The 24,368-nt window shown below is 64.2% G+C and overlaps 2 protein-coding genes across 3 annotated transcripts; one reads left to right on the top strand and one right to left on the bottom strand.

Annotated features, from left to right (window-relative positions):
* Window positions 1-4,553: 4,553 nt before the first annotated feature.
* On the bottom strand, window positions 4,554-17,609 carry FBXW5 (F-box and WD repeat domain containing 5). Its single transcript, XM_087752963.1, has 9 exons — window positions 17,533-17,609; window positions 17,200-17,413; window positions 14,505-14,662; window positions 13,700-13,874; window positions 12,640-12,788; window positions 10,798-11,284; window positions 7,821-7,968; window positions 6,996-7,208; window positions 4,554-6,548 (listed from the first exon to the last, which is right to left on the bottom strand). The coding sequence occupies exons 2-9, from the start codon at window positions 17,390-17,392 to the stop codon at window positions 6,302-6,304; spliced, it is 1,770 nt and encodes a 589-aa protein (XP_087609089.1). The 5' UTR covers window positions 17,393-17,413; window positions 17,533-17,609; the 3' UTR covers window positions 4,554-6,301.
* Window positions 17,610-17,779: 170 nt separating this feature from the next.
* C8G (complement C8 gamma chain) lies at window positions 17,780-21,807 on the top strand. Of its 2 annotated transcripts, XM_087752965.1 has the most exons (7): window positions 17,780-18,314; window positions 18,975-19,114; window positions 19,714-19,784; window positions 20,130-20,237; window positions 20,528-20,629; window positions 20,948-20,986; window positions 21,525-21,807. In XM_087752965.1, the coding sequence occupies exons 1-7, from the start codon at window positions 18,165-18,167 to the stop codon at window positions 21,536-21,538; spliced, it is 624 nt and encodes a 207-aa protein (XP_087609091.1). In that variant the 5' UTR covers window positions 17,780-18,164; the 3' UTR covers window positions 21,539-21,807. The 2 variants fall into 2 exon arrangements, with proteins under 2 accessions (XP_087609091.1, XP_087609092.1); XM_087752966.1 differs by lacking the exon at window positions 20,948-20,986.
* The last annotated feature ends 2,561 nt before the right edge of the window (window positions 21,808-24,368 follow it).

The raw sequence follows: 24,368 nt of genomic DNA, 5'->3' as shown, positions 1-24,368 counted from the left end.
GGCAGGCGGTGCCCGCTGCCTGGCAGGGAGCCTGGGGCAGCACCGCGGGGGCCCGTAGTGAGAGAGGAGTGAATCTCCCCTGGGGCTGCCCGTCCTGTCCTGGGAGAGGAAGGGGGCGCAGGGCTCGGTGCAGGACTGCAGCTCCCTGAACCCTGGGAGCCCTAGGCAGGTTTTTAGCCAGACCCTGCCATTTTCTGCCTGCCTGCGCCCGAGCAGCGGTGGGCAGGACAGTGGCAGTGCTGGAAGCTGTCCTTACGCACACACAGAAGCTCCTGAGCTGGCTTTCAGCCCCATGACGGGGCACCAGGCGCACCAGCCTTCCCAGGGCCCTCTGCAGCGGCCGAGCACGTACGGCTGCAGCTCCACCGCCATCTGCGCCCGCGCTGCTGCCGTCCACCCGCACGGGCACTCACCTCCGCAGCTGCGGTGCTGACGGAGACGGCACGTCTCTTGTCCGCCTGTCTGGTGGGCGGCTGCTGGCCAGCCCCTGCCCTCCCCCCCGCCTGCCTTGCCCGCCAGCGGCAGCGTTCCCCTGTCCTTCCCTCGGCTCTGGGAACAGCGTGCCTGCCGGTTCCCGGTCATTGCACACTGGAGCTCTCTCTGCTTGGCTCCTCATTGAGCCGCCAGCCACTCGAGTAGGACCTGGGGTGGCTGGAGAAGTCCCCAAGTGAAGCTTGCTGTCCCTTTTTTTGTCCCTGGGCTCCTGGCACTGCTCCCTTCTGGGCAGCAAGGGTTCAGCACCCACGAGAAGGTCTGTATTTGTGAAAAAACTCCATCGTGGCTGGCCGGTCCCTCTGGAGTTGGTTTGTTGTGGCCATGAGTAAGCCTGGAGGGGCAGGGAGCCAGGCTGGAACCTTGAGGCTCTGCTGCCTTCTCTGCCTGTGCTTCCCTCCCCTGTGTCAGCGTCCGGACGTGCCCCAGGAGTTGGTTTGTTGGTCACAGGCACCAGCTGCTGCCCCCCCCTTGCAGTCCAGGGTCCTGTCCAGCTCCCGTGCTGCTCCTCCAGCCAGGAGGGTGGGCAGCGAGGCTGGAGAGCGCTCACGCTCACCCTGTTCTTGCTCTTGGCCGCCATGGATCGCCCTCGGCAGGGAGCGGCGGCCGCTGTTGGCAGGCCCAGGGGATGCGAGGCGGCGGTGGAGGAAGGCCCAGAGCCCCTCTCTGCTGGCAGCACCCAGCCTGATGGACGCAGAGCCCACCCTGCTTCTGCTCTGCTTCCACCTCTGCTCCAGCACGGCCGCCCTGGCCATCGCTGGAGACGAGCTACGACCCAGCCAGGGCCCGGGGAGCCCTGCCAGGGCCGGCTGTCCCCCTGCGCGGTGGCACTGCCCTGGCTGCTGGCTCCTGGGGTGTTTTGGGGCGTCCCTGCTGCCGCCTGGGCAGCTCGGGGGGTGCCTGGTGCCCTGCTCCAGGCTGGTGGGCAGCTGAGCTGGACCCTGAGCCAGGCTGGACCTCCTGCACCCGAGGGTGATGTGCCGGCCAGGAGGCTCTCCCTGCCCTGGAGCCCCTCTGAAGCCTTGGTGTGGATCGTGCCGTGCCTGGTGCGTGCAAAGGCCATGGCCAGGGGCAAACTCTGCTGTTTCAGCAGGAGCAGGGGGACGGGAGGCTGCGCCAGCGCGGCCGGGGTCGGCGCAGCGGCTGTGGGTGAGCCTGGGGTGCCGCTCAGGCAGGGTGGGCTTGGAAACCTCCTGGCATGGCTGCTGCAGCCTGGGAAACGCGAGGGCTGGGGTGCAGGCAGGGGCCTGCCCGTTTCTTCCAGACGGTCGGTGGCTGTGTGTCCGCCTGCAGCTGCCCCTCACGGAGCAGAGCGGGTGGGCAGCTGCCTGCGCCCTGCCTTGCTGCCGCTGCCCCCGGGGCCCCTCGCCGCTTCTCGCAGGACCCTTCCTGTGTGCAAGCCCCCTTCCAGCCCGGCCCGAGGGACGGAGCGAGCCCTGTGTTGCCACTCTCACCCTCTTGCCTTAGGAGGAAGATACAGCCTAGCGAGGCCCCGCTCCCACCCGCCGCAGCTCTCCACAACCAGGCCCAAGGGAGGCTCCCAGCCCAGAGAGGCTGGGAAAGGCCTGGAAAGGGGGAGGAAAATCAGCTCCGCTCATTTAGCGGTTGGGAATTCAGTGTGTGACACGGGGGGAGCTTGCTCTCGGTGTATTTGCTCTTGGGGTGCTGGACACCCGCTGCCTGCAGCGGGGCCGGGTGGCTCTGGCCAAGCAGTGCCGGGGGTGCCCGCGGAGTCGCTGGCTCAGCTGGGGGGGTCTGGGCTGTTTCGGGGCTGGGTGCTGGGCCTCCTGCCCCAGCAGGTGCCCGAAGGTGGGTGGGAGAGCCCGCGCTGCGAGCAGAGATGGAGCTGGCCCCGTCCAGCCTGCGGAGGGGACGCCGGGGCTGCGCTGCCGTCGGAGCCGGGCACGGCAGGGGAGGCGCAGAGCCAGCGGCTCTCCCCGCGTGGCTGAGGAGCGGCAGATCTGGTGCTGCCCACGCTGGCTGGGCCTTTGCCATTTCTTAGCAGCGGTGCCGGTCGCGCGCGTCCCTCGCAGCCCGTGCGCTGCCGGCGGGGGCACGGGGCCGTCCTGGGCACAGCTCCGCCAGCCTGGCACACGGACGCTTGGCACAAGCCACCGCTGGGTTTTTTTGTGCTGTTTTTGTTTTGTTTTTTTTCTTTTTTTCCCTTTTGATCACAGCTATCGGAGAACACCCGCCAGCCTGGCACTGTGAAGTAAGTTTGTGTTTTTTTTTTTTTCCTTGAGGATGTAGTGCAGTCAAAGCCACTAATAAAGGCCGTTGGAAGGGCAGCGTTGGTGTATAATCCGTGGGACACCGGGGCTGCAGGGGGTGGGAGCGGAGCAGGGGCAGGAGCGCCTCGGCGCGGGGGTAACGCTGCGGCTGGGGGTGGGGGGTGACCCGGCCCCAGCCCGGCTGCTGGAGCGTCAGGCGTACGGGGGCACAGGGCTGCGGGGAACAGGCGCGGGGGAGCTGCAGCACAGCTGGAACGGCAAAGGCACCACGTTAGGCTCATCGAGCCACAGCACGGGGTGGGTTGGAAGGGACCTTAAAGCCCAGCGGGTTCCACCCCCTGCCGCGGGCAGGGACACCTTCCACTGACCAGGGTGCTCCAAGCCCCATCCAACCTGGCCTTGAGCGCTGCCAGGGATGGGGCACCCACAGCTGCTCTGGGCAACCGGTGCCAGTGCCTCACCCCCCTCATGGTGAAGAATATATCCTTATATCTGATCTCAATCTCCTCTCTTTCAGTTTAAAGCCATTCCCCCTTGTCCTGGCACTCCCTGCCCTCGTAAAAAGCCCCCCTCCAGCTTTCCTGTAGGCCCCCTCCAGGTGCTGCAAGGCCGCAATCAGCTCTGCCCGCAGCCGCCTCCTCTCCAGGCTGAACACCCCCAGCTCTCAGCCTGTCCTCTCAGCAGAGGTGCTCCAGCCTCTGAGCATCTTCGTGGCCTCCTCTGGCCCCGCTCCAACAGCTCCATGTCCTTCCCGTGCTGAGGACCCCGAGCTGGACGCAGGGCTCCAGGGGGGTCTCCCCAGAGCGGAGCAGAGGGGCAGAATCCCCTCCCTCGCCCCGCTGCCCACGCTGTGGGGGATGCAGCCCAGGAGACGCTTGGCTTTCTGGGCTGTGAGGGCACATTGCCGGCTCATGGCCAGCTTTTCATTCACCAGCACCCCCAAGTCCTTCTCGGCAGGGCTGCTCTCCATCCCTCCATCCCCCAGCCTGTGCCGACACTGGGGATTGCCCTGACCCGGGTGCAGGACCCTGCCCTTGGCCTTGTTGAACTCACGTTCCTGGGTGCTGGATAATAAAGCAGCCACTGGGTTCCTCTAGGCCAGGCTGGTTTTTCTTAGCTGGTGTTGGGAGCTGGGTGCCAGTGCTGCACCCGCCGCCCCTGCGGGAGGCCCTGTCCTGCCCCACCGGAGCCGCGGCACCGGCCGAGGGACCAAACCCGTGCCGGGGTGCAGCAGCATGGCCGCCTCCGCGTGCCTGGCTGGAGGTGAGACAAAGGTGAGGGCGGCGGGGGCCCGTCCCCTCCCGGGAGCGGCCAGAGCCACTTCTTACAGGGGCAGCTGCTGCACAGGCCCCGAGGGCGGTGGCAAAGGGCCCCGAAGGGACATCGGCGCTGCAGCACCGCGGTTCCTACCAGCAGCACGGGGCCAGCGCTTGCTCCCCGCTTCCCTGGGCGGTGCCCCTTAGTGCCTGGAAAAACTGGAAGCCAAGGAGGGACAGGGAGAAGCCGGGATGCTCCAGCTGCTGGCTTGTCCTGGAGCCTGCAGCACTCGGCCGTGGCAGAGAAGAGCTTCCCCCGGCTGCCATCAACGGCTGCTCCCCAGCCCCAGCGCTGGCCCGTCCTCCCTGAGGGCAAAGACGATTTGGGCAATTCCCTGCCTCTGTCCTCCCCTGCTGCTGTTCACAGCTCGCTGCCCAGGGCGGGTGGACGCCCCGTTGGTCAGCTCCTGCTGCCGTGCCCAGCGGAGGCAGGCACAGCACCGTGACGCCGCTGCCCTCGGCTCTGCTTCAGCAGCAGAACAGCGCTCAGGAAAACAACCGCGCATCGCAGAGATGCTTTAGCAGAATATTTATTCAATGCCATAGTGAAGAGCAAAACTCGGTACAAACAGAAACCCTCCGTGCCTTGCTCGCTGCCACCCCGAGCCAAGGGAGAAGAGATTTCGCAGCCGGGGGAGGAGGGAGGAAGGCTGAGGCTGTTCCTTTGCTGTGTGGCCGGACAGAGCGGGATGCGGATCCTGCGTGCACACACACGAAGGACTCCCTTGTTTCTGGAAGTCCCGTGATGACAGAAAACCTGAGTACAGGGGGTTTGGATAAAGCCACGGGCACCGGCCGGGCACAGCAGACCCAGGGCACAAACCCTCCCGCCAAGGGCCGCGGGAGCCGTTACAGGCGTCAGTGCATCTCGAGACAGCATCTGCTGCCTCCGTTAGGTCTGTTCGCAACCCAAGGCTGCGAGTGGCACAGCCAAGGGCCCCCGCGCCCCCAGCGGAGTCCCGAAACGCCGCCCCCAGCCCCTGGCCCCCTTCCAGACACAGCCCAGAGCCCGGCTCCCAGGAGCGACTGCAGCTCCCTGGGCCCCCGCCAGCCCCAGCCGTGCAGGCCGAGCCAAGCTTAGGAGCGTAATTTTAGACTCTTCCGTTTGGGTACCTGCTGGAGGGAGAAAAGCTTCAGGGACAGATACAGAGTAAACACCACCGAGTTCGTAATCACTTCAAGTGAGCCAGCTCCCCCGTCAGAGGCGTCCCGGGAGGAGCCGATCCCCGAACCCACGGCGAGTCGGCCCAGGGGGAGAGAAGCTTATTCAACTGCCACGTCAGGCAGGGGAGGGCTGCGTTCCCTCGGTCACCCGTGGGTGAACACCTGCAGCCACCCGTGGGTGCCTACGCCTCTTCACAGAGAACGTACCAAGAGAACCTCAAGTGCCACGACTTGAGTAGCGTGGGAGGGAGGTGACGGCGATCCCACCAGCCGTCCTCACGGCTGCCCCCGGGCGAAGGGGCAGCAGATCCCCTAGAATAAATACGTTCCCGACGCCATAGCTTACTGAAGTGCTCTTTAGCAGAGGAAGACAGAGGCAAAGCCAGCACCACGTTACCACCAGCCCTCCCCACTCTCAGCTTCGGAAACGGGCGCTATCACTGCGCAGCTGCTAACAGAAGGCATTGGCCGGGTACTGCCTGCGTCCCCGGGGGCCGCAGGAGACGCCAGCCAGGCCCCCCCCCCGCCCTCCCCTCCCTGCTGCCGCCAGCGCCGTGCAGGAGGAGGCCCTCAGCACTACCCGGTAGCCAGACAAGTTGCCCGTGGAGGTTTGGGACAAACAAACATTAATAAAACCACTATATTAAAAGAGTCCTGCAGTAAGGCAGCACAGCGCTGCACCGCGGCTTCTGCCAAGTGCTCTGCAGCCGGTAGCTCTCGGTGAGGTCAGCCACGTCCCAGACTTGCACAGTACAAACGCTGGAGACGCGCCTCAGTCTGTTCTCGGAGACCAAAGCTCACCTAGAGAGAGCTGTGCCCAAGCAGCAGCGTTCGTGAGAAGCTGTGGGGAGCCCACCCTGCAGTGACCAGCTCGGGCTGCTGCCTGCCGGGCCCAGGAACGGGCCCTCGCCTCTTACATTCTGTCTTTGAAGCAGATGCTCCGAGGAGGAAGCAATTCCCGCTACCAGGGTCCCTCCCGACTCGGCAGATGGGATTTGAGTGCCCAGAGCTTGTCTCTGTTGTGCAGGGCTCAAAGCTCTGCAAGCTCCAGAGGAGGTGGCTGCAGTGAGGAAGCTGCAGGAGCCGGCGTACCTGGGTTCAGCTTTTCTGGTTCACGAGCCAGGAGAAGAGCAGTTTCCTGGGCCTGGGCTTCCTGGCCTGCTGGACGCGCACCGCGCGACGGGAGCGCCACACCTTGATGGTGGCATCGTCGCTGGCTGTCAGGAGCAGCTCCTGTTCCACCGGGCTGAATGCCACCGAGTTGACCACGTTGTCGTGCTGCAGTTTGGCCAGGCAGATGTTATAGTGCCGGTCCCAGATGTAGCCATGGCGATCCTCTGCCCCACTGCGGCGGACAAGACGCGGGTAAGGACGTCACCCCGGCCCCCTTCCTTCGGCACAGCCGGAGGCAGAGGGTGCCCCAGCCTCCACCTGCAGCCCCGTCGCCCAGGAGCTTCCACCTGCGCAGGCCAGCTCCCTCCAGCACCCGGAGGCTGGCCGAAGCACCCCTTCAACTTGCCCCAGAGCACCTACCGCCCGCAGCCCCCAAGAAGGGCATTCGCCACCCGCTGCCAGCCACAGCCCAAAAATTTCCCCTTTCCTCACCGATTTCACAAGAGGACCAGCCTTTACCTGCACCCTCTGATTCAGCACCCCTGCTCTTTACAAACCTCCTGTTTCCTGCTCTTCTCACAACACACAGGAGTTTCCAGCACCCAGACCAGCCCGGCTTGCACAAGCCGCCCCGCAGCGACGGCCCCAAGGGCCTCCCGCACCCTCCAGCGCCACACACCTCGCTACGAAGTCCCTGCTGACATCCAGGAAGATGAAGAAGCACTCCTCGTTGGGCGTGTAGGCCCGGTGCGCGCGGAGGGCTCTTTTCACCTCCTTCATCGTCTTCAGGTCGAACACGTGCAGGTCGATCTCCTCGGCGATGGGGGGCGGCTGCATCGGGTCGGAGATGACGCAGTCCCGAGGCCAGGCGCGGCTGTTCACGTACAGGTACCTTGGGGAGGGGAGCAGAGGGGTTACCCTGCACCTCGCCACATGCGACGAAGCTCACGGAGCCCCTGCGGTAAAGGCGCGGCGCAGTCAGGGAGGGCAGGGACCGAGCAGTTTCTCTGGTCCTTGGCGAGCCTGCAGCTCTGCTCGCTAAAACCCAGGCTGAAACACAGGAACACGGTGCTGAACCACTGTCTGCCCCATTTGGAAAGGAAAGAGCCACCGCAATCAGGAAGGTGGGCCCTAGGGGCTAGGTCGAGCCTCTTGAATCCCATTAAAACCAGTTTTAAGGATGGCGGTGTATTGATCTGCCTCAGGAAGGAGACACATTGGTGTAGGCAGCTCCTTCACTCGTGCAAGGCTCCTTGCCTGACCCTATCCTGAACCGGGCTCAGCAGCGCAGAGGGAGGAAAGCGTTCCTGCTGAGACCTGGGGAGACACATGCCATCAGCACTGGGACATCAATGGGATGTGACAGAGCAGGGCGGCCTACGCAGGCACCCTGCTCCACCCCCTGCGGTCACTTCCTCTCCTGTTCGCCCCACGAAGCCCCAAAGCGGCTGTCGCCCACCCCCTGCAGCGCCCGAAGCCGGCGCTGCCGCCCTGCCACGCTCACCTGTGGTCAGGGGAGAGGCCCATGCCGATGACGTGCCCGTGGATGTCGATGACGTGATCCAGTGAGTCAAAGAACTCATCCGAGCGCCTCTCCTCCCCAAGCACCGGCCCGGCAGTCGTCATCTGGTGGGGCAGGATCCTTTTAATCCCTTGGGGACAGAAAGCAGAATCAGGCGGTTCTGCAGGCTGCTGCCAGCAGACAGCGGGGCTGGTGGAAGTCCCCAGGCTTCAAGGAGGGGCTTCCCTTAGTGCTGCTAAGAAAGGAGAACCGGCTCGCTGGCTGAGGACCAGGACAGGGCTGCTGCCCCTGCCAGGCTCCTTCAAACTCTCGCAAGTGGTGCTTTTGGCCGGGACGCTGCCCGCAAGCGACGCGCTGGCACGTTCAGCCCAGCCAGGGAGATGCCCAGCGCCCGGCTGCTGCAGCCACGCCTCGCTCCAAGCCCAGCCCACAGCGCGCTCTGAAGCTGCGCTGGCCCGGGAGCCACGCTGGTGGCAGAAAGGTTTTTCTCCTAAATGAACCCTTGGGCTGGGCCCATTTCCTGCAATATCCAGCCTGGCGAAGGCCCAGCAGCCGCGCTGGCTGTGTCAGGGCTTTCCCCCCTGGGGGTCAGGCCCAGAAAGCTCCAAGAACAGGAGTTTAAACCCAAACTGGGCTCAAGTGCAGCTTTTGAACTTCCTAAGGGAAACACATGCTATGGGCCAAGCCCTCTCCCCTTCCAGCTCTCGACAGAGGTCCCAAATACAAACCACCCACAAGGGTGTCCTGGAGGACTCCCGTGAGCCTCAGCAGCTCTTGGGCACACGCGGCCTTAATCCTCAGGGGGCGGAAGGGGAGCTGGAAGACGGCCCGGCCATCGCCCCTCTGCGGGGCTCGCTGCCGAGCACCCTTGGCTTTAGCCCTCTCCCGCAGACCAGCGAGGTGGGGGTGACACCGCACCGCACCTCCAGTCCAAGGCCCTTCGCAACATCGCTGCATCTGAACCTGGGCAGCTCAGGACCTTCAGGACAGGACCTTCACTCTTCCACCCAACTGGCATCGCTCGCCAGCATCTTTATCCTCATTTCCACAGCGTTACGCTCCTGGTTCCAGACTTAGCTACGTGGCCCCCACATGCACGAGCCAGCAGAACGGGCAGCTTTGCCCGTGACTCAAGCCCGCAACCAGCACAAGGGAGACAGGAGCTCAAAGGAAACTCCTGCGGAGGTGCTTGCGTGCCACTGATCAGGCAAGACACAGCCGGTGCCCAGCAGCGGGGAGCGCGGCTGCCACCAGCAGCTCCGGCCCAGCAGCCTGGCAAGAGCCGAGCACAACAGCGAGCTCTTGCAAGTACCGGTTCCTCGGGGGCAGGCAGCAATGCACAAAGGCCGGCTCGACACACAGACCGATGGGGAAACATAACATTTTGCAGTGACTCATGGCTGGGAGAGGAACCGAGCCAGGATTCGTCCCTCCAAACAGCCAGGCTGTGCCGGGGGCGCTGGCTGCCGGCCAGGGAGTCACTGAAGTTCAAAGGCACCAAAGCCCACGGCCCTGGGAGGCTGCGCTGGAAGTCGGCGGAGTCCAAAGGCAGGCGCTGCCTCGGCGCTATGCTTTGCCTTCGCTCGCTGCAGGCCCCGGCCTGCGAGGCAGCGTTCGCTCAGCCTGGCGGATCAAGATGCAGCACTGCTTACGGGGCTGAGCCAGGGCAAAGCACCCGCCACACGTCCGGGGCCGGGCCAAGGTCCACCGCGTCTGTCTGCAGAGCCGGCCACGGACAGGAGCACAGAGCGGAGCCACGCTCAGTCCAGGTCACGTTCCTAACTTAGGCGGGCAAAGACCAAGCGACTCTTCTCCAAGTTGCCTACAGCTTTGGAAACTGCCTTTCCCTGCCTTACTGGGCTGTACTGGTGCAGGGCCAAGTAACAGGAAGGTTAGAAGAGCCTGCGGCAGGAAAGCGAGGCTGTCGCTGTGCAAGCAGCAAAAGGAACTGAAACTGCCTGGCTTTACAGAAGAGTCTCTTGCCTGGAAGCAGCTCTCCTTCCCTCCCCACATTTCTACCAATCTGTCTGGTCCTTTCCACTGAACTTCGCTACCTTTAGGGGCTTCTGAAGAAGCGGCCGGACCGCCTGCTTCTGCTCATCGCTGCACTCCTTTCCTATAAAGTCAGGCTCTGCTAGTGCCAGCGCCTCAACACGAGAGCCCCGGATGAGCAAGGGAAGGTCTAAGCCAGAAAAAGGTCAGCGGCAGCGCCGTTGCCTGGCTTATGCTGCAACTACAGCCCCTTCTGCCCCGCCGAGCACGGCGCTGAGCGCCAGCAAGGTGCCAGGGATCAGCACGCCATGGAAACGCCCGCTGGGGCGGTGAATAACCCACCGTCAAGCCTCTTCCGTATCAAAAGAGAGGTGCCCAAGTGTCTCGCTGAGGCTGAAAGGCCACCTGATAGAGGGTGATCGCACACCGGGCAGCGGGGGAGGCAGGCGAGGCGCAGGGCAGGCAGGGCTCAGCCTCCCAGAGCCGAGGGGCGCTGCCCAAGCAACACGCACCCGAACTCCGAGCTGCTCAGCCGAGTTTTGCCCTGATGCCCTCTCCACCCCCGCAAGACAACGGGACCGAGGCCCTTCCACCCACTGCTGTCAGGGCAATCGCTGCCCTTCACATGCACCCGCTTGTGTGCAACTCATGGCTGATATCCGTAAGTCAGGAGTTCCTTCTTGATCTTCTGCTCAGCCCTCGCCACGACTTTCTTGTTTGGCCGCGTGCCAAGCCTGGTAGCAACCAAACAACCCTCAGGCGAGGGCTTGCAGGGTGCAACCCCCTTCGGTGACCAGGGGCATCTCAAAAGCCTCCTGTATAGAGAATCCAGCAGCCTGAGCAAAACTGCAACTCACCCACCAGAAACAGGCAGCAAATAAACCAGGTCTTTTCCAGATTCAAATTCAGAGCGCAGCCCACACCCCCAGGGAGGCCGGTGTGCCCTGGGCTCAGACCACAGCCTTACCTATCTGGTGCGGGGAGTAGGTGAGGCATCCTGTGGTGAAGATTAAGTATTTTGTCTTGCTGGTGCTGTCCGGGGAGAGCCGGTTCAGCTCGGGCGGTTTAGTTCTGTTGCGAACGAACAGCTCGGCCACCTTCGTCTCCAGCTCTGTCTCGGTCATGGCAGGCCTCACACGGCCCTCCATGATATCATCAAAGAACTGCTGCAGCCCGTCCTCTGCTGTCACACCCCCTTCATCCGGCAATTCCTGTACTGCTGGCTCCGGAGTCTGCTTGGGCTTGGCCTCCTCTTCCTCGCTGTCACTGCCAAGATCAAAGACCGGGCAGGTGGAGGTGGAGGAAGCGGCTAGCTGCTCCTCGTAGTCCAGGAGCAGGTCCGGGGAATCGTAGCGGCTGCAGTCAGCCACCATCACGGTCCGGATAGTGCTGGCATTCAGGTTCTGGATTTTGAACAGTCTCTTCACTACATTCACATTCTCGGACTCTACGCCCTGCAAGCAGAAGGGAGAAGTAAGCGGGGAACCACCTCACATCACTCCCGCAGCTCAAACCAAGAGCCTCTGGCCCAGACCCTGAGCCGGCACAGCGGACACCAGCCACGCACCGATCTCTCTTCACACCGCTCTGCGTGGCACTGACCGCGAGAACCGGCCCAAGAGGCTGGCCAGCTTCGCTGCACTCCTTCCTATCTTGGGGGTGGGCGCACCAAGACAAAAAGCTCCTGCAGGCAGACGACAGCAGAGCTGGGAAACACAGAGGCTGGGCAGCCTTGCTGCCAGCCCCCTGCCCGAGGTCATTAGCTGGTGCTGCTCGGTGCTTTACAAGAATTTCAGGAACAGGCCGCTGCGATAAACATGGGTGCAGCGGGAAGTGCCATCCCCCAGCCTACAAGCAGCAGAAGCAGAGGACCTCCATGCTCCTGGAGTTCGCCCCTCAGCAGGACCAGCCTGGTCTTCTGCTCCCAGAGACGAGCAGCAGGTCTCTTCCTGCCTAACTGCTCCGGCAGTCTGCGGCCGCACCCCGACACCCCCTTTCAAAGTGGGCAAGGTCCTTCCTCGCCTCTTGGAGAGGGAAGAGTTAACACTGTGGTGTCAGTGCAGCACAGAGATGTGGTTATGGCAAGGGTCTCTGCTACCAGAGGATTTCACCCAGGGCCAGCATCAATCGTTCATGTTAACAAAACACAAAACGCCAGGATGTGCAGCGGCGACGTTGAGACAGAGGCAAAACATGGAAGAGGAACATATCCAAGCAGCACAAGTGCCAGAGGACAAACAAGCAGCCAACAAGCAGCCTAAAGCCAGCACACACTGATCTCCCGGTCTCATCACAGCATAAAAGGCAGCACCTGGCCCACAGAAACGTCAGCAAGGACAGGCAGGGCTGAGCTCCCAGCTGCCTCCGGCTCCCGGGAACAACGCACCGAGCTGCCAAGTGGGAGAACGGCCATTGCTCAGATACACGCCAGCCTACAGCCGTCCCAGGCCCAGCTTCACACTAACAAGGACCTCAGCCACCGCGCTGCGGTTCAACCACTCTCCTGTGGAGCAACGCGTGCTCTAGGGCACTGCAGTCAAGTCCTCATCCCAATTAATGGGGCAAGAGTTAATGGAAGCTGAGGGTAGAGTTGGAATATTGCAATGGATACCACAATACTGAGCGTGGAGAAACATCACGCACGGGTTGCCTTGAGCTCAAGATCCTGAGGGCAAGTCAGAGGAGACAGACAGGGAGGACGGGAGGCTTGGGCCATTCCTCCCCGCTCACGTCTCCTCCACAGCTCCTCCTCCCCCAGGAGCCAGCAGGAAGCCGCACTGCCTGCGGAGCTGGAACAAAGGCACCTCACCTGGAAAGCGTTGTTCAGCCACAGCACAGAACAGGAGGTTATACGCCCAATCCGGTGCAGATTGCCAGATATCAAGTTGGTTTCATTCAGCCAGCAGCCAAACACATCGTAGGGTTTATTCCTCACCCTGGAAAGCAGCGTGAAGTTCTCTGGAAGGGAGGGGAAACACAGATGTGAGGCAACGGCTCCCGGCAAGGGCGCTGGAGAAACCGTGGCAGAAGACGCGGGACGTGGACACAAGTCTCCACAGGAGAGGCACTGGTGCAGCACCTCCACCGCAAGCTGAGTGGACACTGCCCAACCACCGTCCGGCTTCCAGTCACTATATGGAGATAGATTATTTCTCTTTTCTACAGAGATGTGTGGGGAGAGCATGCACCAAATACAAGGGCAGCCAGATGGAGCCAGACCAGAGAGCAATCTCACCTTACGGCCTTTCTCCGAGCGTGGCCTAAAGCAGACGCCCCAAGGACAAGAACAAGTCAAACACGTACAGAACTTCTTCACTCCCACCCTTCTGGCTCAGGGCCTTTCTGAGCAAGATAGCTGTGCATTTGGCAGCACTCCTCGATTTTTGGCACAGTGGGACCATAGCACAGAGACAGCGAGAGAGAACGCAGTTGGGATTAGCGAGTTTCATGGAACTGCAGCAGAAGAGGTGAAGCAGAGCCAGGTGAATCCGCCTCAGAAAGCCACGTGGGACCTCAGGGTGGGACTAGCACCACTTGAGTCAGAAATGGTGGCTTCAAGACAACAGGTAGCGTGAGTAACTCCTGCCTTTCCCAGACTGTCACTTGGAACGGAAGTTAAGAGAGAATAAACATATGCCACACTGCCTTTAGGTGATGACACGGTGACCTGAGCAGAGTTAAGGCTGTGTGGAAGGTTCACCCTGCAAAACTGCAACTGGGACCCCTTTGCACAGACGGTGGAAGGCAGGACAAGCAGTGGTCAAGGCCACCGCACACCCAAAGAGGGAGGGAACCCCAGCCCCCGCCATTTCACACCTCCCAGGAAGCCCCAGCGAAGGTGGTATTTACCCATGCTGATTACTATTTACCCATGCTGATCACGGCAATCTCTCCTGAGGAGGAGTTGTGAGGCCCCACAAAGACACCCGACACCAGAAGCAGGGAGTCATCGGAGTTGAACTGGGAGAACTGTGTGTAGCTCCAGTTGTACGGCCTCATGTTGGAGCTGTGCTGCAGGGAGATGTCCAACTCATTGCTCCAGATCTATAGACAGACGGACAAACAGTCAGGAAGCTGTTGAGAAGCCTGAGTGTGGTTCACTTTATCTGTTCTGCCAGTGCTCACCAGGACAAGAAATAAAAATAATATCAAAGACCCTATCTAATTGCCTCCCAGTCCCAATTCCCCTGTCAATTCCCCTGACAGAAAATGGCCACCGGTGCTGGAGAGCCGCTAAATGCAGGACTGCTGCTCCACCAGCCAGTGGAGGAGGTGTTCAGGCAGTGAATGGGACTGTCACAGCTGGATTCTTCAGCATGTTCAGAGAGATTTCTCCCAAGACAACCACTCACGCAAGACAGCTTCCGCAGCGGATCATTATCTCCGCAGTCTTTGTTAGACCCACAGGAGCGATTTGCATCTAGAAAGCAGTCGGAGCCAGGAAGGCACCTCGGCCACCTTCATGCAGGCTGGACCTGGAATCCACAGCCCTCAAGGCTACATTTGCAAGAGTCATTAGTTCTGCGGCTTTGAGAACAACTCAGCATCTGCAGGAACCGGCCTAAGTCCAGGGACACCTGGTCAAACCTCTCCACAGACTTCCTAAAGGCTGCTCTCGGGGCTAAGCCCCGCTAGATCAAAGCTGGAAGGGTTGTGCAGGTTGTGCCACTTTACCTTGACGGTGCAGTCTTTGGAGCACGATGCAAACAAACAGCCAGAGTGGGAGAAGCTGAGGTGCAAAACCTGGTCATTGTGCTCCGTCAGGGCCTGCACTTCCACGCAAGGGATGGTGTCGTAGAGCCTCTGGAACTCGTCATACCAGGAGACGGCAGCTGTAACACACGAGCAGGGACGTGGGACAGGAACGTAAGTGGAGGGAAGCGACAGACCTGAGCTAAACACGGCAGCCGCAGCATCAGTCTTTATTAAAGCGCAGTCTTTGCTGCTAGCAACGCCAGGAGCCCTGCTGGGGCCACCACCCCTACGGCTTCAGCCCAGTTAGCAGGGCTTAACGCTTTTCTCAGTAGCTTCCCCACACCCACACACAAAAAAAATCCTTTTTTCCAGTAAACGCACAACTCCGCACCGTACTGCTACTTTCTAAACCAGTACAGCCACTACAAGCAACATCCAGGGCAGAGCTGTTAGCTATCATCTAACAAAAGCCCTGCTCAGGACAAAACAGCCATCACAACTGCAGACACGCTCCGGCACAACGCAAACAAATCTATCACGGGATGAGAAGGAAGCTGCTCCCCAGGGTACCGGGCTGATTATCTTTATCTTGTCTAACACAGAATTAAGAAGGTTCCAGAAAGGTGATGAGACCAGGAAAAAAACTGCCTCCATGAGATAAGAGACTAGAAAAAACAAGAGAGAATTGCAGGAGCTGGATGCAGCGTGCCGGGACAGAAGAGGAGCCCCGCAGAAGAGCCTGGAGCACACTCGCAGAAGTCACACCGACAGCCAATAAAGAGACAAATAAAGAGGATTTTTAACAAAGTGCCCGGTAAAGCAGCCTACAGACTTCTTGCAGCAGCAAATCCTGAGGAAGCAAAGAGGATCAGACATGTATATGGACAAGGGCCAATTTCCCCAGTTACACTGAACAGGGCTGAAGGTTTTTTTGGAACTCGCTGCAGGCAGGGAGCAGCTTGCTGCCAGGACATCCCGCCATTCCTCGCTAAGCAGGGGGCTTCATCCCCCTCTGAAGCTCCCTGTTCCAGCCCGGCCAGCCGGGAAGCAGTCTGGACAGATCCCATCTGGCCAAGCAATCCCAACACTTCCTCTTACAAGATGCACTGGACACCATTCCCCAAACCACGGAGCTGCCCGGGGCAGGCAGGCTGGCAGGGGATTCCCCAAACTCCTGCTCCAGCCCCTTCCTGGGCCTGCAGCCACCCCCTGCGCCCGATGCCTCGCGGAGCTGCCTCACAGCCCCAGAAGTGCAGCCTGGGAGGTGCCTGACTACGTTACTGAGTGACTGCTCAGTCCCTATTAGTGCTAAAGAACAGGGCTGGCAGCTTACTAACTAACTGCAGGAGGCTGGAAGCGAAGGAGCCTGCTCGGAGAGCCTCACATAAAACCTAAAGATAATGTCCTCAACCCCATGGAGCTCCCCGGGTCTGCGCGAGTGAAATCGTGCAGCCCGACTTGTCCCATCCACATCTCATCTCTTCTCAGAGCCCTTTCGCGTGGGCATTCCCCGCCGCAGGGAGAGGGGCTCCCGCTGCTTGGTCCTCAGCATTTCTTCCTGTCCTTCTGTAGCAACTGCAGCTCAAGATCAAGAAGCCAATTCCCCCCCACCGTGGCCACCGCTGGGAGCACTGTGCACACGATGGATGGAGCACAGCCCTCCCGGCCCTCTGCAGCACGCTGGGAAGGCTTTTCAGACTCCAAGAGAGACACAGCATTGCATTACCCTTCCAGACCGCGCCACGCTGCTTCCAGCGCCCGATGCTCAACAGGGAACAGACCTGCGATCCTACGACTGCCGCCACCGAGGCTGCTGACAGCTGTACCCAGGGAAGGCCCCACCAGGCTCAGCTGATGCCGACTGTTAATGGGTCATTTTCCTGCTGCAAGCCGAGGCCAAGATCAAGTCCACCCTGCCCTCGCAAAGCGGGTCAGCGCCTGCCTTAGCATTTGCCCACTGTACAATTAAATTGCCGCACACCCACCTCCCTCTCCAGACCCCAGGCACACGCGCACTCTCTCCACAGCCAGGATGCAGCTGCTGCCCGTGTCTTATGGAAATAGCGCGATCAGCTAATGTGCGCTTGTGGCTCTTCCGAGTCCGGATGAGAAAGGGAGAGAGCCTGAAGCAGAGGCTTGCTGCGAGGTCCTGATCAGGAAAAGCCAGCAGTGATTATCATGGAATCCACCCGGGCTGCGACGCAGAGCGCGCAGTGACTCACTGCGTCTCCTTGGGATCTCTCGCAGCAGCGCCCAGACGAGCTGTGCAGCAGCTACCGGCGAGCGCCTGCCTAGAGAGAGCCCAGGAACCACCTTTCTGGGAAAGAACGGGAAAGTCGAAGCATTTTCAACCACCCGACGCCCCTTTCTGAAGGGTTCGGGCAGACCCAGAGCCCTTCACACATCACCACCCGAGCCTGCAGGCTGCTAACGTGATACGGCTTAGTGCTCCGCCACCCTCGATGCCAGAGGGCTGAGCACCAGAGGGGGAGGGGATCCTCCCGTCTGGGCTCACGGCGGGGAGGTTCTGGCCGCCATCACCCGGGGAACGGCCTCCCAGGGCGGCTGAGGCCCCGGGGCCGAGCCCCCGGCCCGGCAGGCCGGCGGGCAGGCTCAGGAAGGCCGCCAGCCCCGCGGGCAGCCGCGCCGGCCCCTTCCCCCCGCGCCAGCGCACCTGGGTGCCGGGGCACCTCCCGGGCGATGCGGTAGTAGCGGTAGAAGAGCTCCTTCCAGAGGAACTCGTCGCGGGCCACGGCGCGCCACTGCTGGCACACCAGCCCCACCGAGAGCACGTCTACGTGGTCCAGGTAGAGGAAGATCTCGTAGAGGACGCTGTCGGGGAGGAGGGGGCCGCCGCCCGCGTCCATCGTGTCATTCTGCCGCCGCGCCTGGAAGCAAACGGGGGTGAGGCCCGGCCCGGCCGCCCGCAGCCCCGCCCCGGGGAGACCCCACAGCCGCCCCGGGGGCCCGCAGCGCCCCCGGCCCCGTTCCCGGCCCCTCACGGCACCTCGGCGGCTCCGCTGCCCCCGCCTCCCTCCCGCACCGCTTCCGGCCGCCCCGCCCCTCACTTCCGCTCCGGGCCGCTCTGGCCGCCCCTCTCGGTGGTTCCCCCCGCCTCCTCCCCCAATCACCGCCCCGCTTCCTGCCGCAGGCCAGAGAGCTCGAGCCCGGAGCTCCTCACAGCGCGCCAGGCGCAACTAGCCGAGCGCGGCACGCTCGCTCCGACAGCGGCAGCGCTGCCCGGCCTCGCCTGATCAGACCCCGCCCCGCCCGAACAAGCCGCGCCCTCATCAGTAGACCCCGCCCCTTCCGAGCAGACCACGCCTCCTTTATCAGACCACGCCCCCGTGTAAACAGGCCATGCCCCCTCAACCAGGCCCCGCCCACCACCGGCGCCGTCGGGACCCCCGGGACCCCCGGGCCTGCGGCGGGGCCCGATCCCGGGCGGCGGGGCCCGATCCCGGGCGGGGGGGCCCCTCCCGGCGCAGCTCGGGGGGACCCCGGCCTTGACCCCGGCCTTGACCCCGGCCCTCCCGGCCCGCAGCTCCCGGCGGCCCCCGCCTGGCCGGGCTCCAGCCGGGCGCCCTGCCCGCCTGACCCCGCCGCCTCCCGGCAGAGCGGGCCCCGCGCAGCGGCACCATGGCCTCCCTGGGCGCCCTCCTGCTCCTCGGCCTGCTCCTCACGGCCCCGCCGGGGCTGGGGCAGGGGCCGGGGCGGCGGCGGCGGCCGCCCCTTCCCCAGAGCCCGCTGGAGAAGGTGGCGGCTCAGGAGGCGCTCAGCCTGCCCCAGGTGAGGGCTCCCTGGGCTGCCCTGTCCCCGTCCCCGTCCCCGTCCCCGTCCCCGTTGGGGCTGGGGCCCAGCCCTGCGCTCGGGGCCACGGGGAGGCAGCGGGGGCTGCAGCCCGTCCCCCCCGTGCCCGCTCCAGGCCTGCCCTTGCTGCCCGGCTCGGCCCCCGAGCGCTGCCCACAGGGCTGGCGCAGGGGCCGAAGCCTCGCCAGGGACCCCCGGCTCCCGCAGCCGCCTCCGCCCGCAGCCCCGGGGCCGGTGCAGCCGTTCTGGGGTTTGGGTTTGGTGCTGGCTGCCCCCCGCGGCACCAGGCACGGCCGTGGGGCTGAGCTCAGGCCTCTGCAGGGGGGTGCGGACCAGGTGCTGGCAGCCTCCCTGGCCGTACGGGGCGTGGGGGGATGCCTGGGACACCCCCTCCCTGCAGCCCCCCGGCTCCCGCCTGTCCCCGCGCCAGGCTGTCCTGCTCTGTCCCACCCGCCGGCTCCCGAACCAGGGCAGTCGTGGCCCGTGGGCAGGCCACGGGGCCAGGCTGTGGGCAGAGGGGGCAAGTGAGCAGAGACAGCACAGAAGAAGGGCGCTGGGGGTGGTGGGCGCTGGGGGCAGCGGGGTGGTGGCACCCCGGGGTGGTGACCTGGCAGACGGTGCCACCCCCGTGCCATGCAGCTGGCAGGGAGATGGTTCCTGGTCGGCCTGGCCTCCCGCTGCAGCTACCTGGCGGAGCACAGCCACCGGCTGGAGGCCACGGCGGTGATGGTGACCATCCTGGATGGGCAGAGCCTGGCCATCAGCACCTTCAGGAAGCTGTGAGTGACACCGGCCACCGAGGCCACAGGCAGGGACAGGGACGCTGAAGGCAGGGCAGAGCAGGGCCGCTGCCCTGGGATGGGGATGGGGACGCTGGGTGGGATGGGGACGCTGCAGGAAGGCTGGAGCAGGGCCAGTGCCCTGGGATGGGGACGCTGGGTGGGACAGGGACGCTGCGGGCAGGTCAGAGCAGAGCCGGTGCTCTGGGATGAGGACAGGGGACGCTGGATGGGACAGGGACGCTGCGGGCAGGTCAGAGCAGAGCTGGTGCTCTGGGATGAGGACGGGGACGCTGGATGGGACAGGGACGCTGCGGGCAGGTCAGAGCAGAGCCGGTGCTCTGAGATGAGGACAGGGGACGCTGGACGGGACAGGGATGCTGCGGGCAGGTCAGGGCAGGACCAGTGCCCCGGCCACGGGCTCCAAGGCGGAGGGAGCTGCTCCGGAGCAAAGCGTGGGTGGGATCTCCTCTGGGATGTTTGGTGGTACAAGTGCTGGCCACGGCAAGGGCTGTGTGTGTCCTGGCAAGCGGGCGGGCAGGGACCTGGGCTGGATCCTCGCCAGCCTGTGCTGACAGCCTCCTCCTCTCCCCGTACAGGGATGGGATGTGCTGGGAAATCAGGCAGCGCTACCTCCCTGCCCGGGCCCGCGGACGCTTCCTCCTGAAGGGTGAGGGAGGCTGGGCTGCGGTGGTGGGGGGGTGCAGGGACTGCGGAGCCGGAACCCCCCACTCCTGCTCTCGGCAGGGCTTTGGTACCAGTGTCCTCCCTCCCAGTGCCCTCCCAGTATTCCACCTCCGACGTCTCAAAGTGCCCCAGTGCTGGATGCCATCATGGGCAGTGCCGCAGACTGGTGCCTGCTGGTGGGGAACGGCACCCCGTGGGGTTGCGCCTGCTCTGGCCCTGGTTTTCACCCCTTGTACACCCCATTCCTGGCAAAACGAGGCCCCTGGACGGTGCCGGGGCTAACCAGGGTTAACCGGGATGAACTGGGGCTGCCCTCTGTCTTTCCCAGGCCGTGGCTATGGCAGCAAGGTGGACGTGGTGGTCGGCGAGACGGACTACAGCAGCTACGCCATCCTCTACTACCAGAAGGGACGCAGCATCTCTGTCAAGCTCTACGGTGGGTCTGTGCTCGGGGGCTTGTGGCGGATGAAGGAGAGGGGTGGGAAGCCCATGCTGGGCTCGGGGGATGCCCGCCGGAGCCCCGGAGGACCCAGAGGCAGAGGTGGGGTCTCCCTGAGGGTCCTGGTCCCCAGATGGAGAGTTTTGTCCCCAAATGCTGGGGGGGGGGAGCCGGTAACCAGCTTCTCTGAGCTGAACGACCCCTTGGCCTTGAGCTTTGCGGCGGGGGGCAGGGGGGGCTTTGGGGCAGACCTCGAGGCCGCTGATGGCGTCTCCCTCCCCGCGTAGGACGGGCCAGCCAGGTCAGTGACGCTGTCGTGGACAAGTTTGAGCAGCGCGTCAGGGCTGTGGGCCTGAGCGAAGACGTGACCTACTACTTCCCCACATACGGTGGGTGGCACGGAGTCCCCTGGGAGCAGGGGCACCTGCGGCGAGGGCTGTGCCCAGGAGGGGCCTGGCAGTGGGTACTGGGGTCCGTCCCCTCCAGCATGGGGGGGGAGGCACATCCACATGGGTCTGAGCAGCTTATGGCCCCGTGTCACCCACAGCAGGGCCACGTGTGGGGTCTGTCCCCACGCTGCCGCCACCCCAGGGACAAGGACGCAAGGTGCGAGGACTGGGCTGTGCCCCACAGCGTCCCTGGGGTGCAGGGCCGGGGGGTCCCGGGTGCCCAGGCAGGGTGACCGCCCCGGGCTCTCTCTCTTGCAGGGTTTTGTGACTCTGCAGATGAGTTTCACGTCCTCGATGGTGAGTTGCGGGTCCCGGGCGATGCGCTGGGCCCCCCCCATGTGCCCCTTGGCCCCACCTTGGGCACCACGAGGCTTCTCCCCGCCCTGGCTGTGGGCTGGGCACGCCGGGCCAGACCCACACCGCACCACGGCCGTGTGGTCCTGCCCCAGGAGCGCAGAGGGGCTGGTCTGGCATGGGGGGGTCCACGCCAGCCCATCCCTCAGGACAGGGTCCCTCCGTGCCCTTGTGCGGAGCGAGGAGGTAGCAGATCATCACCCAGGATGGGCACTGGATGTACCCTGGCAAAGCAAAGCCGCGTTCGCCCCCGACATGGCTCAGGCTGGGCTTAGTGGGGTCTATATTGGTGTTTCCTGGGGTGAGGGCTGGTCTGGGATGGGGCATTCTGGGACAGGGACACCCCAGGTTGAGGGCTGGGGTCCCTGGGGACAGCTCTGTCACTTGTCACTGCTGCTTGGGGAGGCAGAGGTGGGTCTCCAGCCCTGGCGCTGGGCTCTGACATCTACCCAGCCCCTCAGCACTTCTCTTTCCCTTCCAGAAACGAAGCCGTAGGTGCAGACGGCGTTGCCAGGAGGTCCCCAGAGCTCAGCCCTCGCCTCATCCAGCTGCCCGCGGCCACGCAGGACCAAGCTGGGGTCTGGTCAGACCCTGCTGCAGCTCCACAGCCCTGGGGCCATCCCCGGGGCTCCCCTGCTCCTCCAGCTGCACTGGCAGCTGTGCCTGTCCTCGTCCTGTCCCCCGCAGCTTTGTGTCACCCCTCTGCTCTGCGCCTCCATGCCCCGTAGCACCAGCGACACCCCAATAAACGCCTCGGAGAAGGGTCTGTGTCCAGGCAAGTCACCCCTCGATCTGCCCCAGCAAGGCCAGCGCTGCCTCTGCCCCGGTTCTGCTGGTGCCCTGGCACTGTGCTCCCGGCCCGGGGGGTGCTGGGGGGCTGTGCAGCCCCCTCCACACACCCCCCTTGTCCTCGCCCCAGCCATGGGACACTGAGGCAGGAGTCAGGGCAGTTCCCAGTTTACTCTCAGGTGCTGTAGTGCACGTGAGTCTGGCTGGCGAGTGAGAGAAAACCCTGAGCGCCCAGCACGGTGTGGGGAAAAGCACCGTGCCTGCTGCCGTGGGGCTGCACGAGCTTGGGACCGGCACAGGATCAGCCCTTCCCCTGGGACAAGCCAAGAGATCCCTCAGGGACGCCAGAGGAGGAAACCTTGGCCCCGCAGTGTTCCTGCTGGCCCCCAGGGCCTCGGAGGCAGTGAAACACCCCGGTCCCCTTTCCCAGCCCTGCGGACTGTGTTCCCCCAGGGGCTGCTGCCTGTGAGGGCTGCCCAAAGCCTGCCTGCACGGCCAGCACCCCATGGGAGAGCCGGGCAGGGGACGTCCTTGCATGCTCTGAGCATGCTGGGGGGCTGCAGGGGCTTGGACTGGGGGTGCAACCAGGGCAGAGGGGCTGCAGCCCCCAGGGTAACGCCGCCGGACCCCTCGCCCCTGCGCACCCAGCCTGGCCGGGGCTGTCCCGCCACGCGCTTGGGCCGGGGTGTTTTGGGCAAGTGGTGCCAATTCCCCGGCCACCCCGCGGCCCCCGGGGTGGGGAGCAGCCCTCTGCCCACAGCGCCGGCATTTTGCAATCTTTGCGGAAACTGGTAACACATGTTGTTTATCAGGGACTTATGTAAGGGACCGCCACGTGACTCGCCCGAAGCCAGCCCCCGTCCCCGCTGCCCACGTGCGGGGCAGTTGTGTCCGGCCACGCTCGCAGACCCCCCCCAGGCCGCCCGGTTGAGCCTGGCAGAGTCGGGGTGTTATGGAGCCGGCTGGCTTTCTGCCCTGCACCCACCTGCACCCCAGAAGTGGCTGCACTGCAGTGGAGCCGTGGCAGGGCGATGGGAGGCGAGGGGAGAGCCCTGCCCTCCCGCCCCGGGGAGCTGGGCTGGTCCCCAAGGACCCCCCTGCACCCTGCACCCCGGCTCAGCCCAGTCCGCGTTTACCTGCCGTGAACCCATTTCTGGGGTGCAAACGCCGGGGCTGTGCCTAAGGGTCTGTGTCCAGGCGTGGCGGTGATCCGCAGCCCGGGTACCTCCCTCCTGCCCGCACCCCCCAGCCCTGGCAACGGGCTCAGCCTGCCCCACGCTGCCACCGCTGCCCCCGTGTGCCCCCACGTGTCCCACGCTCCTGAGCTCGCACCCGGCTTTGCCACCCAGCTCCTTGGGCTGGCCCCCAGCTTTGCCACCCCCAGGAGAGCTGGGAGAGCGGGCATCTCCTGAGCACCCTCCTGCTGCCCAGGCAGGGCAGAGCCGGGGACACCCAGGCAGCCGGGGGGGTTTGTGTCCCTGCCCCAGCCCAGGGCTATAGTGACACCCATGGGTGCTCCGTGCCTCTGATGCCCGATGAAGAGAGCTCCTCCTGGCACCCTGCATCCCAAGGGCGGGCTCAGACAGGGGCTGAGCCCCCAGCCCAGCGTGTAGGGGGGCCCCAGCCGGGCTCTCCTGATGCTCGCTCCTGCCTGGCTCAGCTTTTGTTTTGTTTTAATAAATCCGCGGAGCTGGGGCCGGCTCGGCCCCTGGCGCGTGGTGAGCAGGGGCAGGCCGGACACGCAGCTGGGCGCAGGGAAGGGAATGTGCCGGGGCGGGCGGGCAGGGTGGGCTGCCAGAGGAATAAAACCAGCTGTTGTGAAAACACACTCCTTACATAAAGCGCCTTGGCAGGGCTGTGCCGCGGGGAGAGCCGCCGGAGCTGATGTTCGGCCCGGCATGGCCAGCCCTGCCCAAACCGCGCCAGACCCATGGGTGCTGCTGCTGACACCCGGCGTTCATCCCCAGCCCTCACCCTGTGGGTGCTCAGGGTGTCCCCAAATTAAGGGGGGGCAGCTCAGTGCCTGCCGGTGACCCCCACCCAAGGGGGAGGACGTCTCCCAGCCCCTCTTGGCAATGGGTGCAGGGTGGCATGGGGGGGGGGGTGAAGCACTGGGGGCCCGTCTGGCTGCGTGCTGGTCCGCAGGGAGCTGGGCACTGGGGCTGCCCGAGGCTGGGGTCTGGCTCCCCCCCGACACCCCCAGCCCCCCAGCTCGCCATTGGGGTGCACTGGAGCTGCACCTTGGTGGGATGCACCCCGACGGGTGGCGGGGCCGGCCCAGATGCTTCCTTGGGTGCTGCAGGGACTTGGGTCAGGGCCCGGTGGGGGGTCCCGCAGGAGCACCCAAAGGTGCCCACGAGTCCCATGGGTTGGATCAGGACCTGGCAGGCACTTGACGTTCCCTCCACCTCGCTTGGGCCCCTCTCCGAGTCTGAGCGAGGCCATCCCGCAGGAACGGGGCAGCCAGCAAGCCCTGGCCCGGGGTCCTGGCCCCCTGCCCGTGCCTGCGGGCAGCCCCAGCTGCCCCCACCGGCCC

This window comes from Nipponia nippon, unplaced genomic scaffold (genome assembly GCF_047370975.1).
Source record: "Nipponia nippon isolate SJK-2023a ecotype South Korea unplaced genomic scaffold, ASM4737097v1 scaffold_16, whole genome shotgun sequence".
Lineage (NCBI taxonomy): Eukaryota > Metazoa > Chordata > Aves > Pelecaniformes > Threskiornithidae > Nipponia > Nipponia nippon.
Note: the sequence above shows the minus strand (reverse complement) of the source record. Positions and strands in the feature narration are given on the sequence as shown.